The sequence below is a fragment of the Danio rerio genome, chromosome 2, assembly GCF_049306965.1.
Source record: "Danio rerio strain Tuebingen ecotype United States chromosome 2, GRCz12tu, whole genome shotgun sequence".
Taxonomy (NCBI): Eukaryota; Metazoa; Chordata; class Actinopteri; order Cypriniformes; family Danionidae; genus Danio; species Danio rerio.
This window is the reverse complement of record NC_133177.1, coordinates 15,771,970-15,787,947: the sequence shown is the minus strand read 5'-3', so window position 1 is coordinate 15,787,947 and position 15,978 is coordinate 15,771,970. Positions and strand designations below refer to the sequence as shown.

At 36.4% G+C, this 15,978-nt stretch overlaps 1 protein-coding gene across 4 annotated transcripts in view; it reads left to right on the top strand.

The window, feature by feature from the left end:
- Positions 1-15,978, top strand: part of sgip1b (SH3GL interacting endocytic adaptor 1b) — a 150,828-nt gene that overhangs the window by 115,471 nt on the left and 19,379 nt on the right. For all 4 annotated transcript variants that reach the window (XM_017351458.4, XM_073924050.1, XM_009298216.5 and 1 more), the window contains 3 exons: positions 12,718-12,850; positions 12,935-13,137; positions 13,217-13,281. In XM_017351458.4, the coding sequence (XP_017206947.1) occupies positions 12,718-12,850; positions 12,935-13,137; positions 13,217-13,281 (401 nt within the window). The remainder of the gene's footprint in view (positions 1-12,717; positions 12,851-12,934; positions 13,138-13,216; positions 13,282-15,978) is intronic.

Genomic DNA, 15,978 nt, shown 5'->3' with positions numbered 1-15,978 from the left:
ATAATCTCTATGAGTTAACCTATGAAAATGAACCAAAATAATTTAACATTCTTCATAATTTATCATTTCAACATTACACATTTAAAGTTTTATTGTACATTATCATCTAAGACTTTTCTTACAGTTTACATGATACTTTTCTTTTTATCAAATTGACAGGAGTCTGATTTGATACAATAATGGGTAGCTACACTTTTGCTCTTATTTTGCCCTCTGAGTGGTCACATTGTTCTCAATTTGGACTATAGGTAGACTGCTTTGAGATGGACTGCCATACTCTCCCTCCTCACACCCTGAGAAGACAACTGGTTCATAGATTGGTGCAGTCTTTTCTGTGGTGTCCATATCAGGGCACAGTGTTTCCCCCTTCTCTCTTAGTGCTGGCATCTTTTCTTTCGTTGAGCTGATGTAAAGTTCTGGTGGAGAGCTTTTTCTCTTTGATCAGTTCATCATTAGCTTGTTTGCCTCTTTTTAGTGTCTCTGAACATAAGTTGCCTTTCCAGACCTCAGTAATTCCTGGGCATGCAGTGCCTGCCTCACTGCTTTCACAAATGTCCACAGCCAACAGTTTGTCAATTGTATTTTTCAAACACCTTTTCTATTTGCCAGTACACTCAGAGATGTCTGGTAGGTAAGAGACCACAGTCCCCCAAAGTCCATCCCTATGTCCTCTTAAGTGATATATGGAATTTAGCTCATGACCTATAAAAGTCTTTTCTTCTTTCCCATTTTTTTTTCCATCAAATGGAGACTCCTCTCATCTATTTTCTTCCCCTTAGGGTTTTAACAGTTTATTTTTTCTAATTCACAATCATTTTATCATATGTAAATATGTTTAATTTTCTATTTCTTTATTGTTATTCTGATAAATTTCTTTAGCTTCGGATTATGCTTTACTTTATATTTCTCCTCATCTATGCTAGTGTTTCTCTACTAACCGGTCATTTTTACATAGTATTTTAATTTCCCTAACATTTTCCATACTCAGTTTTTATTTCCTCACTGCTTACATCAAATGTTTCTTCTGTTTGCCATTATCTTATCTTTTATTTTCTCTGCCACATAATTGAGTATTGTATTTCTTTTTTCCATATCTGTTTTTCCATACTTGTTTTAATTTAATAGTATTACATGGTGGCCCAATATCTGATTTAACTATTCAAAATCATTACTGCTATAGCTCAGGGTTCATATTATTAATTAAACTCACATATTTATTTACTAAAAGCATTTTTCATTTTTGAAGTGCAATGCATACTTATCAATTTAGCTTCTTACTGCATAAACTTTAAAATTTATTTTTTAACTCACTCTAACGCATTCTTTAACATTTACCTAGCTTCTATGATTTTCATCTGAATCACTGTACTTTACTACAAATAAATGATATAGCTGACTAGGGCTGCACGATATATCGTTTCAGCATTGAAATCGCGATGTGCGCATCCGCGATAGTCACATCGCAGGAGGGTGCGATGCAAAAAAAAAAAAAAAAAAAATTATATAGGCTATATATTATGGGTGGAGCCGAACCGGAATATTCCTGAAAAGCAGGAATAGCGTGTTTTTACGAATACTTATTTCAAACAATACTTGATAAATTATTTGTATTTGGGAACAAGAAAAACATTATATCAAAAGCTGCGTTTCCTCATGAGAGCGCAGTGCATGCCCGCGTGAGTGAGTGAGTGAGACGTTCAGGAGTCGGTGGGCGGGGTGGGGCCGGGGTAAGGAGACTGAGCAGGCTGCTTCTCTATACAGCAACAGAGAAGGCTTGGCAGAGCGAAAAATACTTTTATGCATTACTATTTTTGTTTATTTTATCATACTAAAATAACACGTGACAGAAGTTCACTCAAAAGTAAAAGTTCTTTCTGTTATTGATTACTAACACTCCCGTCATTCCTACTACTTTCAGCACATACATTTTGATATTTTACCATATGAAAATGCAATGCAGTTATGAAAATTGAGAAATTAAAGCAATACAGAGATCTGGTCCCCGCGTCAGGTCAGGGTGCACCTGTAACTTTAAAAACGCAGACGCGGCGGAGGCGCACTAAACTCACACGGGAAAGAACTGGGCATTCAATTCATGTTTTAGTGAAAACATTCTTTAAATACAGCTCTTTTGATCTATAAAGGGGAAAAAAGCAAAAGAAATTTGTCGTTAAATTAATTTTAGCAAAGACGCAACTGCCTGTCATTTTCACATTCGTTTTTCAGTTAGGGATTTGGTCTATTAGAGTAACCTAATAAAATTGTTTTGTTGAACACTGTAGTCTACACAATAATCAATATTATAATTTATTATATACATTAGCTATTATTAAAACTAAACTATACAATTGATAAAACCCTTTTTAATGTTTGCTTTAATTTTGACACCGCTAACAGTTGTAATAAGAAACATCACATTATGCAGAAGCAGTCTCAAGTTAAAAACACCTTTTGAGTTTAAAGATGATCAGCCTGCCAAGTCAAGTTTACAGTGTCATAAATGAAATGGGTAGCATGAGTAAAGGGGATTTGCCCAGCACACAACCTCATGCGCTGCAGGTAGGCTGAATGATAATCTTTAAAAACATATAGGCTATGCAATACAAAACTTTAAACATTTATTTATTTTTTAATGAAAAGAAAAGAAATCAGGAGAGTAAAATATAATTTAAACCACTGTTCTGGCGCTGATACTTTATTGTTTGTATCCAGAAGAAGGGGAAAAAAAGCAGATGAAAACCTGGCTGGGGAGACGGCGATAACATATCAGTTTTTCAGCAAAGATCACGACATCATTGTGATGCGTTTATCATACAACGCAGTTCGTGTTTACAATCATTAATATTAACTAGTATTAATTCTCTCTCTAGACTTAGTTCTAGGGCTTGTTCTTGTCGGCGCAATATAGCCTCGGTTTATTGCACGAACGAATCCGATTGTGAAGAATGATTAATCGCTTGCATTTTTTATTGCATCCTTTTCGCAAGTTATTCATTTTTTTTGTTTTTTAAGTGGTGCGAACATTATTTACTGGCAAACATGTTCCTCGATCTTGTACATCAACAAATAATGTAGCCTACCTAAGTTAATTTACCTTTTATGTAAAAATTAAGGAATAACTTAATTAAATATTAATAAATAAAACATCCGTATAAACGTACAAGTTTATTTTTGAACTTTTGTTTATAAAACAACACAAAACTGTTTATAAATATTGTAGTTAAATATTAAATTACTTTAACTGCTTGAAACTGTATAATAATAATAAAAAGTTACATTTTTAAGAACTTAACAAATAGTCTAAATGGCACTTTACTAATCAGTGTAATAATAATATAAATATTAATAATTATAAGTAAAAAGAAAATATTAACCTAGTAACAATATAAGTCAGATGTTTAAAAAAACAGCGTAGTTTCTCTCCACCTTTTGTAGTCATATTTTAAATTATTTGCCAGAAAAACTAACATGTTGACTTTGTCCGGTTTAAGTTAAGAATGGGGTTATAATGTTTCCAGCAATACACTGTCAGACGGTGTGCTTGTAGCGAAAATGCACAGACAGGCTACTTTTTCACAACCATGCGAGAGAGGGCTTCTCCTTATGTTCCGCAGCCCGCATTTCCCGCAACGCAGGTTTCTCTACTCTGCGGAGCGGCGCGTTCTTAAGTAGTTACCAAATAGCCTATGCTCAATTTCTCGTCAATGTCTTCCATTTATCACTTTCTCTTTTGTATCTGGCCATTTTTGCAAATGCCTCTGCCATGCCTGGCTGAGCTGGGCTTCTGCGTTTAGAAGACAGGAGTTGATTAAGCCTACATGGCTTTTTTTCCCTCGCCGTCAATCGCCACTAGCTTGCATGGTTCGGGACCCGTGGATCTGCATATCGATGGATTTGCTCCTCAGTGTTTGGACTATCAGCACTCAGCAGTGAATATTAAAACACACTTTACTTAAAACCCCCATACAAAAAGCTTATTTCAAATTGATTCGTTCACCTTTCTCGGTCGGCACGAATCCAAAATGTTCCCAGATGTAAGAGTTCGTTTTCTAACAAGATTCATGGTTGAACTTGAACTTGCTGAATCGCGCCTAATGTTATATTCTAACAGATATGTAATACTTGGCAACATAATTAATGCAGTAATTTGTGTTTTAAAGTGCGTGACGTCACGTACTACGGCCGGTGGCAATGGACAACCGAGGTGGCAATGACCACCGCGGTGACGCGGTTGTCATGGTGACCGTCACAGCCCTAGTTTTAAGTAAATATATATATATATATATATATATATATATATATATATATATATATATATATATATATATATATATATATATATAAAATATCGCAGGGGAAAAAAATATCGCAATGTCAATTTTTTCCAATATCGTGCAGCCCTATAGCTGACTTTGCGAAAGATGAAACAAACATTTGTATTGCCCTTAAATACAAACAAATTCTCTAAAGTCAATTATTTCTTCAAATTGTTACTGCTTTTTTATCTTATCTGTTCAATGTGCCTATATTGTAAGCATATTTTAAACGTCTATTTTTATCCTTGAAACAGTGGACTTATTTTTTCTATTTCTATTTTATTATTTTTCCTTCCTGTAATTTGAGTTTTTAGCTCTTTGGTTTTCTTATACATTTTAAAGCTTATTTTGTTACACATTTTATAATTAAATCTTCAATTTATCAATATTAATTTTTCAAGTTTTCCTTTTCTATTTTATTCTCAATCAAAGAACTAACTTATATGTTATTTATTCATACTTATTTAGTAAATCTATTTGTTTATTAATACATTCTTTTACTCCATACTTCCTTTATCTCTATATATATTGATCACAATGACTTCATTTATTCTTTTTCATTAGTAGAGTTTCAAACTCTTTTCTATATAATATAACTCTATTATTAGTACTTCCTCATTTAATTTATCTTACTATACTACTTTATAATATATCTATTCAGTAATAACTTTTATTCTATCCACAATTATGTTAAAGTCTATGTCATTATTTTATCTATAGTTTGATATCCTCTCTTTTACTCTCCTCTTCTCTGTTTCCCTAGTGCTGTAACTAGACATAATCTATTTATTGCTCACACATTGACACCATAAATCTCTCTCTTACCCCCAAACTGTAGCAGACTGTCTTTCACCTATTGCTATGTCAGGATTTTAAGTTCACTCTGCCTATTGTTCTTTTTTTAACATATTCAAACTTAAAACACAAAGATAATTTCAGAAAAATGTTTAACTAGTATATTCTTCTGCTTTTTACTCTGTGTCTTTCAAATGCACCATGTTCCATTAGTTTTAATTTAGGAGACTCCTCCTTTATATTATAATCTCTTCTCTTAAACTACATCAATTACTTTTCTTCTTGCTCTTTAATTCACACCACAACTATGCAGCCCTCCTTTTATATTATCTACTACAATCAATCTTTTAACCTACTCTTTTTTTTTTTTAAAACAAACTTTTAAACACATTCACGCTTATAATCTTATTACTTTTCCTCTTCTCATTCACTCCTCTCCTCCACTCAGTGTAACAGGAGCTGCATCCCCCATCCTTATTCCAGTCAAGAAGGGGGAAAGCAGTCTTCTCTGCACACCAATGTGGACTATTTTGCCACAACCTGAAGCAGCAAATACACAAACACTACAATTAAATAAATACTCTTCACTACACTCCTCTTGAGTGACCTGTCCGAGCAGCCTCTAACCTTAGAGCGGTAACTACAGGATTTCGCCTACTCATGCAGCCTTTTGTTTATCTCCTCGAACAAAGCGGTATCGTAGGTCTTTGCGCGCATCTCTCTACTTTAATCTGCTTTAATCTCTTAACTGTTACCACACATTAAGGACTCTCTCTTAAAACTTGTAAATGCTCTATGCATATCTTACATCATTAATAATTTCCCAAATCTGGGTAACAGTTACTAGTTAATGTTTATCCTATCCATCAAGGCCCACTTAGGAAAACACAGATCATTTGCATACCTTACTCTGCTTTAATCTCTTAACTGTCACCACACATTAAGACTCTCTCTTAGATTAACTTCACACTTTAAAGAGTATAAAATGCACCTCAGAAGCTTAGAAGGTCTTGCCTTCTTTATATCCTCCACATACCACCCATCTAGTTGGTTCAGGTTTGGAGTTGGGGGATAAACCATCTCCAGACCCACGACCAAAGGAGCCCGGGAAAGCATGGCCATCATGTTTGCTTCTTGATTCGAATCCTCATCAGACAATGACAGCCCATGCTCTGATGCAACGATGGACATCTGATCCTTGTTGTCACTAAGTGAGAGGGCGACCATCTGAGGACGGAGCACTTTTCTCACTTGAAACTTGGATGGAGCACACATCCAGAAATGCATGGTCAGAGCAATGTCTTGAAAAGACGCGCTGCACAACCGTGTTGCTCTTTTAGAAAAACTTACCACTCTGGAGGTTTGGACCCAAAAAATGCCAGGCAAGGCAGAAACCCAGCTCGACCGTCTGCTGCACACCGGGAGAAGCAGCCTGCATTCTCGTTCTCACTCTCTGTGAAGGAGAAAAACCTTGAAGACTTTCTCAGAAGCTTAGTGAAATGCTCTGAAAGTGAAAAGGATGACTTGGCATGGTACGAGCAGCATCTTTATACAAGATTGATTGTAATTAACGCCAGCTGTGAACGCTGACGCCGCCAGCTCATTGGCATTTCATTGGCCAATTTTTATACTCTCTCAGATTATTGGATTCCTACGAAATCCCCATAGTGGAAGTTTTTCCCTGATGAGGAGCAAGTAGTGCAGCATGATTTGTGGTACATTCATAAGTAAACATTGTTTTTGTTATTGAATAAGATGGAGTTTAACTAAAGTGTCTAAAACAGTGTAATAGATAAATGAATTTGTTTTCAACAGGTGGTTTGACATGCCCATTCACCTATTTGAGGCACACTCAGAATAGCATGATGTGTTGAGGTTTTTGTGTGGATCCTGGTTTTGGTAGCTTGGGTGATTTAAATTGAGGTCTCTAACACAGGGGTCACCAAACTCGGCCCTGAAGGGTCGTTGTCCCTACAGGGTTTAGCTCCAACTTGCCTCAACACACCTGCCTGGATGTTTCAAGTATACCTAGTAAGACCTTGTTTAGCTTGTTCGGGTATGTTTAATTAGGGTTGGAGCTAAAATCTGCAGGACACTGGCCCTCCAGAAACAAGTTTGGTAACCACTGCTCTAACAGCTTGCGGAAAGAAACTGTTGAGTAGTCTAGCAACTAGCACACTCTCAGTGGTTCCCCTGTAGAAGGTGATAAAGATGGGTGGAGGGAGAGTTGCCCTTTTCAATTGGTGGAGAAAGTGTAGGAATGAGAGTGCGGTTGTCCACCTTAGGAGTTCCTCCTGAAGTCCATCACAACCTTCTTAGTCTTTCCCACATTGAGGGACATGTTATTACGCCTATGCCATTCAGCCAGCTCTGCCTCTTTCTCTCTGTATTGCGTTCTATCGTTGTTGCTGATGAGACCTATCACCATTGTGTCATTAGCAAACTTAATATGGTTTGAACTGAACTCTGCAGTTCAGTCACGTGTCAGCAGTGTGTGGAGCACACAGGGATTTGAGGAGTTGTGGCCGACTTTGATATTATGCAATATGAATAACCTCTCAAAGCACTTTATTATGAATCGAGTTAGTGATATGGGGCAGTAGTCATTTAGAAAGGACATAGATGATTACTTATGTACATGGATGATTGCTGTGGACTTCAGACATGTGAGGACGACTGCATGTCTCAGTGATGCGCTAAAGATATCTGTTAGGACATCTGTTAGCTGTGCAGCACAGTTTTTTAGTACGTGGCTAGGTGTGTTGTCAGGACCCGCAGCTTTGCATTGATTATTCCAAAATAAGATTTCCTCACATAGGCTTAAGACAGACAGAGCAATATGCCATTGGTCCCTGAGGGTGGTTTTTGTGCAGGTTCGTCATTCTACATTTCAAACCGTGAATAAAAGTAGTTAAGTGCATCTGGGAGGTATGTGTCATTATAACAGGTTTAACCACAATAGTCTAATTTGTATATTCATCCAAAGTAGGGAGTGCTGCATTATATTGATAAAATATGTGATATTGTAGTTATATTTTGCAGATTCAATATTTTTTTGCGAAAACATTTACCTCGAGAAACTCTATTTTTGTTAGACTACAAAAAATCCTATATGTAATGATCATACAAAATTATTTAAATCATATAAAATGTTAAAAGCAATTTTACTTCGGCCTAGACCCACATGAACATGTGGAGAACAAGCAAACTCCACACAGAAATGCCAACTGGCCCAGCCAGGACTCGAACCAGCGACCTTCTTGCTGTGAGGCGACAGTGCTAAACACTAAGCCATCGTGACGCCTGTCTTGAATTTAATTCAGGCTAAAACAAAAATCTGTCAAGGTAGCTGCAAACATTTGGACTTTAAAACAATAATACCATTGATAAAACACCTAGATGTTCTGATTTCTGGTTTGGTTTTACCATACACAAATAAACACAAACTGCATAACTCCTAAAGATTATTCTTTATTCAAATGTAACTATATGGCATCTTAAAACAAGTGTATGTTTTAAGCCAAATATTTTCTTGCCCATCTTTATAAATAAAATAAATAAAGTATACATTCTATAAATAATTGGGATTTAGTGTAAATATCTTGATAACATCCACATAAATGAAGTAATGAAGTGTTAACATGTTAACATTAGATTATTTGACTTTCAATTCATGTGCTTTCAAATCTAGAATCTAATATACAGCAATATATAAATTACATATTTAAAATACATGTTGATGTTTTATTGTTGTGTGTTTTATCGAAATCTGTCTCTCCAGGCAAATCTAAAATCCCTTTGCGTGCACGCGAGTCATGCAGCAACTGCAGTTAAAAGTATAAAAAGTAATGAGCACCGCTGGAAAGAACCTCTGTGTTTCTTATAAAGAACTACCTACCTACAGAAACATGGTGTTGTAAGGGCTTTACAATTTATTGACATTATTGACATTAAACAATTTAAACATTAAACAATAACATGTAAAACAATGTTTTAGCACAGAGCTTCTTGTGGGTATGTTGCTGATGAGTGTGGAGATTAGTTGTTGGTCTTCTGGACGTGATCTTGGTTTGTGACATGTCTGTTGTGCTTGTGACATGTCTTCTCACGTAAGGCAAGTTGTACAGTTCCTTTTAGGCTCAAGCTGCTGTCATTTTCCCTCACTGCTCTGATATCTGAGGCACCAGGTTTACCTTGTGCTGTGCTCTAGCTAATAGCTAATAGCATAGTTTGGACAACCTCTGCATGCAACACACAAATGCTTGGTATATAAAATATATTTAAGTTATTGCAGCTTCATTCTGCTGTGGTATGCCCTGATAAATCAGGGATTAAACCGAAGGAAAGTGAGGTTTCTTGTTTAATGATAGACCAATACATATCTTACGCATCAGTATGTAACCAGTGTCCTAACCGACAGTTCTATTCACATCCATTGAGTTAAAATTTTTGTTTTTAAATGTTTCGTGTGAACCTTTAATTGAGTGAATGTAATATTGCTATCATTAAAGTGCTTTGTTTTATATTCTGTAAGCATTAAACCAGCCTTTGACAACTCTTTTCTTTAGTTCTAGTTTGTACTGACTCTTACCATTCCATATATTATATGCTTGGGGAAAAGCTTTTAGATTTTTCAGTCACTGATGAAAATTTTTTTTATAAATCTGTCATTAAAGGAAAAGTTTCGGTGAACCTGACCTCTGGTATAAGCATAATAATTATTACTTCAAAATAACAAGCACGTGAAAATTGAATCGGTAGATTTAATACATAATAAAGGGTGCAGCGGTGGTGCAGTATGTAGCGCTGTTGCCTCACACCAAGAAGATCACTGGTTTGAGCCTCGACTGGGTCAGTTGGCATTTCTGTGTGGAGTTTGCCTGTTCTCCCTGTGTTCGCATAGGTTTCCTCCAGGTTCTCTAGTGACCCTCACAAGTCCAAAGACATGTGGCATAGGTGAATTGGGTAAGCTGAAATTGTCCATAGTGTATGTGTGTGAAAGAGTGTATGGATGTTTCCCAGTCATGGGTTGCAGCTGGAAGGGCATCCGCTGCGTAAAACATATGCTGGATAAGTTGGCGGTTCATTCCGCTGTGGCGACTGCAGATTTATAAAGGGACTAAGCCGAAAAGAAAATGAATGAATGAATGAATGAATGAATGAATGAATGAATATACATAATATCATTTAAATAAATGTAAATACTTGCATTGAATACTTGCAAATTTTAATGTTTTACTGTTACTGACTAACAGTCAAAAGGTGCTCACAATCCATAAACTGAATAAACTTATTTTAATGAAAAGTCCATACTTTAAACATACAGAATGCAAAAATAGCTTTATTCACCAGTTAAAGGTCATTTCAAAGTAGTGTCTCAGTTTAGAATGATCAAAATAATTAAGTTTTTTTTTCCTGTATAATTGTATTTGTTTTATAGTTTTTGTTTCTTGAGTGAGTTCAGAGCCCTGATCTAAATAGACTCAGCTTCAGGATTCCCCAGAACATTTTGAGAGGTGTCAGTTTGAAGAAAGAAAAAAAAAAAAGTGCAGTAGGTAGTGCTGTCGTCTCACAGCAAGAAGGTCGCTGGTTCGAGCCTTGGCTGGGTTAGTTGGCGTTTCTGTGTGGAATTTTCACGCTCTCCCTGCGTTCCCGTCAGTTTCCTCCTTGTGTCGAAATCTGTCTCTCCAGGCAAATCTAAAATCCCTTTGCGTGCACGTGAGTCATGCAGCAACTGCAGTTAAAAGTATAAAAAGTAATGAGCACCGCTGGAAAGAACCTCTGTGTTTCTTATAAAGAACTACCTACCTACAGAAACACGGTGTTGTAAGGGCTTTACAATTTATTGACATTATTGACATTAAACAATTTAAACATTAAACAATAACATGTAAAACAATGTTTTAGCACAGAGCTTCTTGTGGGTATGTTGCTGATGAGTGTGGAGATTAGTTGTTGGTCTTCTGGACGTGATCTTGGTTTGTGACATGTCTGTTGTGCTTGTGACATGTCTTCTCACATAAGGCAAGTTGTACAGTTCCTTTTAGGCTCAAGCTGCTGTCATTTTCCCTCACTGCTCTGATATCTGAGGCACCAGGTTTACCTTGTGCTGTGCTCTAGCTAATAGCTAATAGCATAGTTTTGAATAAAGCTAGTGTCTCTGTTTAGAATGATCAAAATAATTAAGTTTTTTTCCTGTATAATTGTATTTGTTTTATAGTTTTTGTTTCTTGAGTGAGTTCAGAGCCCTGATCTAAATAAACTCAGCTTCAGGATTCCCCAGAACATTTTGAGAGGTGTCAGTTTGAAGAAAGAAAAAAAAAAAAGCGCAGTAGGTAGTGCTGTCGTCTCACAGCAAGAAGGTCGCTGGTTCGAGCCTTGGCTGGGTTAGTTGGCGTTTCTGTGTGGAATTTTCACGCTCTCCCTGCGTTCCCGTCAGTTTCCTCCTTGTGCTCTGGTTTGGTGGTATAGGTGAATTGGGTAGGTTTTATTGTCTGTAGTGTATAAGTGTGTATGGATGTGTCCCAGAGATGGGTTGCAGTTGGAAGGGCATTTGCTGCATAAATAAAATGCTGGAGAAGTTGGTGTTTCATTCCGCTGTGGCGTCCCCTAATTAATAAAGAGACTAAGCCTTAAAGAAATGAATAAAAAAAGTGTCCATCTGAGTTTCAGAATAATTTGACTTTTTTATCCAGGAACGCCTGGTTACTTCATGTGTTTTTTTTTCTGTGTACATTTTACTCCTTTCAAAACCCCTTTCAAGATGTAATAAATGAACACATGAGAGCGCATGTTAGGAGCTATATGACTATCAGATATTACAGGGCAAATTCAACAAGCAACATAACGAAAGGTGTGTGGATGCAGACCTGATGCAGTGCAGTTACATTGAATGCTTTTTAATGGGCTCACCTAACCCCACCCCTAACCCTCACAGTGATGTCACTCTCTCCATTTGAGTTCATTGTGTCTGACATTGCATTACTAAGTAATGCAATCTCAGCTTGCATCATAAAGCCTGCATCCAGAGACTATTGAACAAAACCACCACAGATTTGCATTATTTACATCCTTTTTTGCTGTATCTACAGCCTGGGCAAATGGCTCAGAACCTATGCTGAAGTATGCACTGTTAACATCTCTGCATTAGCTCACATGTGATTGGAGATGGATATATCTTGGCTTAAACTAATTCAGTGTCGTAAATCATATCGTTTACATCAGCAAAATATGTTTTGGTATTATACATTACGATATCTCGATATTACAATGTATTGTCACTCCTCAAAACACTTCCAGAGACACTCATTGGTTGAGTTAAATAAGCCCAGAGACTTTAGCACAAGACAGAGCATTTTTCACAAATTCCATTTATGGCTTAACTCAGTTTTGACCAAATGTGTAGTTACTGTGCACAGTGCCTTTGGATGGCAGAAAAGGTATTATATAGGGAAACAATTATGAAGTGACAGGCAGAGCCGAACAATTTCATGTATGTTTAGAATGTTATGGAGTGGAAAATTGTCTCTGCCTTTGATGTTGATCAACATTTTGATGCCATTTTCAAAAAGCATTCTTAAAAACTGCAGTTATTTTCATCTTTCAGTGACACCACACCACCTACAGGTGACATGAAGGAGTTCTGGGTGAATATGCCAAACTTGTTAAGCCACCTGAAGAAAGTGGCTGAGCAGAGGCCACAGGCCACATATTACAATGTAGACATGCTGAAGTACCAGGTGAGTAATAATTTAATTCACAATCTGATTGTCTTGTAAGATTTGTTTGAGGCAGTGTGTGGTATTACAGATTTGTTCTCACAGGTTTTAGCTCAAGGTATCCAGTCCACTCCGTTGAATCTTGCAGTGAGCTGGCGTGGTGATGCCAGCAGTACAGACCTCAGGATAGACTATAAATACAACACAGAGGCCATGCCCACACCCACACCACTCACCAACATCCTCTTCATGGCAGCTGTGGACGGCGGCGTCAACAAACTGCAGGCCATGCTTCCTCCTGCCACCTGGTAAGGGTCAAACTCCTACAATTACATTTAAAATCATCTGCGGTCGGTGATGATGTTTGTCCATTTGTTAAATTTTAAGGAATCCAGATACGCAGAAAATATCATGGAAGATCACAGAGCTCTCACAGACGTCTGAAAATGGAGGTAAATGCTCTTTAGATATTAACTGAAGAAAGCCATTTAGTAGGTTTGAAATTATGTCTAGTGTGATAATGAATATGCATGTAATGTGTTTGGTCCTAGCACCACAGACCTGCTACTCTGCTGTTTTGGTTATTGGTGCTGGAATATAATATAGTTAAAAGTATAAAAAGTAATGAGCACCGCTGGAAAGAACCTCTGTGTTTCTTATAAAGAACTACCTACCTACAGAAACACGGTGTTGTAAGGTGTTGTAAATATATATATATATATATTTAAAGTCAGAATTATTAGCCCCCCTAAATTATTAGAGCGCTTGTTTATTTTTTCCCTAATTTCTGTTTAACCGAGAGATTTTTTTAACACATTTCTAAACATAATAATTTTAATAACTCATTTCTAATAACCAATTTATTTTATCTTTACCTTGATGTCTGTAAAAAATTTTTTTACTAGATATTTTTCAAGACATTTTTATACATCTTAAAGTGACATTTAAAGGCTTAACTAGGTAAATTAAGTTGACTAGGCTGGTTAGGGTAATTAGGCAAGTTATTGTATAACGATGGTTTGTTCTGTAGATTATCAAGAAAAAATATAGCTTAAAGGGGCTAATAATTTTGCCCCAAAAATGGTTCATAAAAAATTCAAATCTGCTTTTATTCTAGCCGAAATAAAACAAATAAGACATTCCTCAAAAGAAAAAATATTATCAGATATAGTGTGAAAATGTCCTTGCTCTGTTAAACATCTTTTGGAAAATGATGAATTTCAATTTAAAAAAGAAGAAAAAAAAAACTAAGGGGGCTACTAATTCGACTTCAACTTTATATATATTTTTTTTTTTTTTCATGAATGCCACTTTAGACAATTCTTTGCGTTTTAACAAATTAGATTTTCTTTTGCGTCAAAACAAGCTAAATCCACCTCTACTTTTTTTTGCAAGAACCTCTAAATCCACTTATCCTGTATTTAGTTGAAAAATTACTAAAGATGCAATTAGAAATTATTTTTCCAAACATAAAACACATTACACAAACCACCTAAAAATTTGATTTAATACAAGTAGAGCAATGAATCTGTACATTGTCCATAAAAATAAAAAGCTTATCAGATGTATAGGTAATAATAAGTAGGCTAATATAAATGTATAGTTTTATGCATTTTATTTATCTTTTAAAACAGTGGTCCCCAACCTTTTTTTAACTGCGGACCGGTCAACACTTGACAATTATACTGTGGACCGGGGGGTTGAAATAATAATAACAATAAATATAGCTGCAAGCAGCAATTAAGGGGCCAAGCACTTTTGGCCAAAAGCTGGTGCTGCTCCAAAACTTTTTGAGTACTTTCAGGGCATGGGGTTGAAGATGCATACCATGTTTTGTAATGATATGTGAATGTGTTGGTAAAATATAGCATTTTTGGCCAAAAATCGAAATAGGCGACGCCCAAAATGGCTGACCTGTGAAAATCAAACATCATTCGACTCGACATGCTCTGCCGGATGTAATGAGACCAGTTTTATGAGTTTCGGACGAAAGGTTGAGACGTTATAAAGCAAAAAGCAAGTTTTTGTATCTCCGGACCACCAGGGGACAGTGCGCTGAAACTCCACATATAACCTCAGACCCCTAGTTGTCATAAAACTCCAGGTTTGGTGTGAATCGGTGAATGCGTTACGGAGATATCCCCTCAAGCCCATTTTTGCAAATTCTACGTTAAATTTGATCGCAAGTTAAACGAAAACGGTTGGTCAAATCAACTTAAATTCCATAACTTTTGGTTGGCATGGTCTGTAGATCATGTGATAAAATTTTGGTAAAATCTGAGAAACGGCCTAGGACGAGTTCGACCAAATAGGTTTTTTGAAAAAATTTTAATAGCGCAAAAAAATTCATGAAGGAAAATGACGTCATAGGGTGCGTTTGAATCGGACTGAGCGAAGAAATCAGAGGAAAAAAGAATTTTGATTGTAGCCCAAAAGTTTTAAAAGGTTCAAAAGCTATCATGATAAACATACGTGAAAGTTTGGACAAGTGGTGGCGCTAGAGAGTTTGATTTTGAGACTTCATATTTGGTCTGATTAATGTTAAGACTGTCCTCTATCATTGTGCCAAATTATACAACTTTCCCGCATATGCCTATATGGGGCTGCCATTCAAATTCGGCGGAAGAAAAATAATAATAATAGGAACGCTAATGAAAGGAATAGGTGCCTACGCACATACGGTGCTTGGCTGCTAATAAACGTAAATCCACTGTGTACTCATGTGGAACTTTATTAGCACATTGCTCCACCATTACAATGCTATTATAACATTAGGAAGTAATAACTATATTAACACATTGCTCCAACAATATAACATATTATAACATCAAAAACGGTCCGTTACGCTAAATCAATGGGAGCCCTGAGCTTGTTTCTTTGCAACGAGATGGTTACATCTGGGGGTAATGCAGAAGGAAGATTGCCGGAAAGATCGCGTGTATGTCTAGAACGTGCTGACATGAGATGTCTGCTTTAGCCAATCAGAACAGTCAGACGCATTCACATCTGCGCGGCTTATGAGAATAAAAGCCTTTGAATATTTGTCCAGACACATTTAGCTGCTAGAAATTAGTTAGATAACGTTTATATATTCATCTTATTGCCAACCATGTAGGGATGTGACGGTGAGGAAATTTCCACACCGGTTA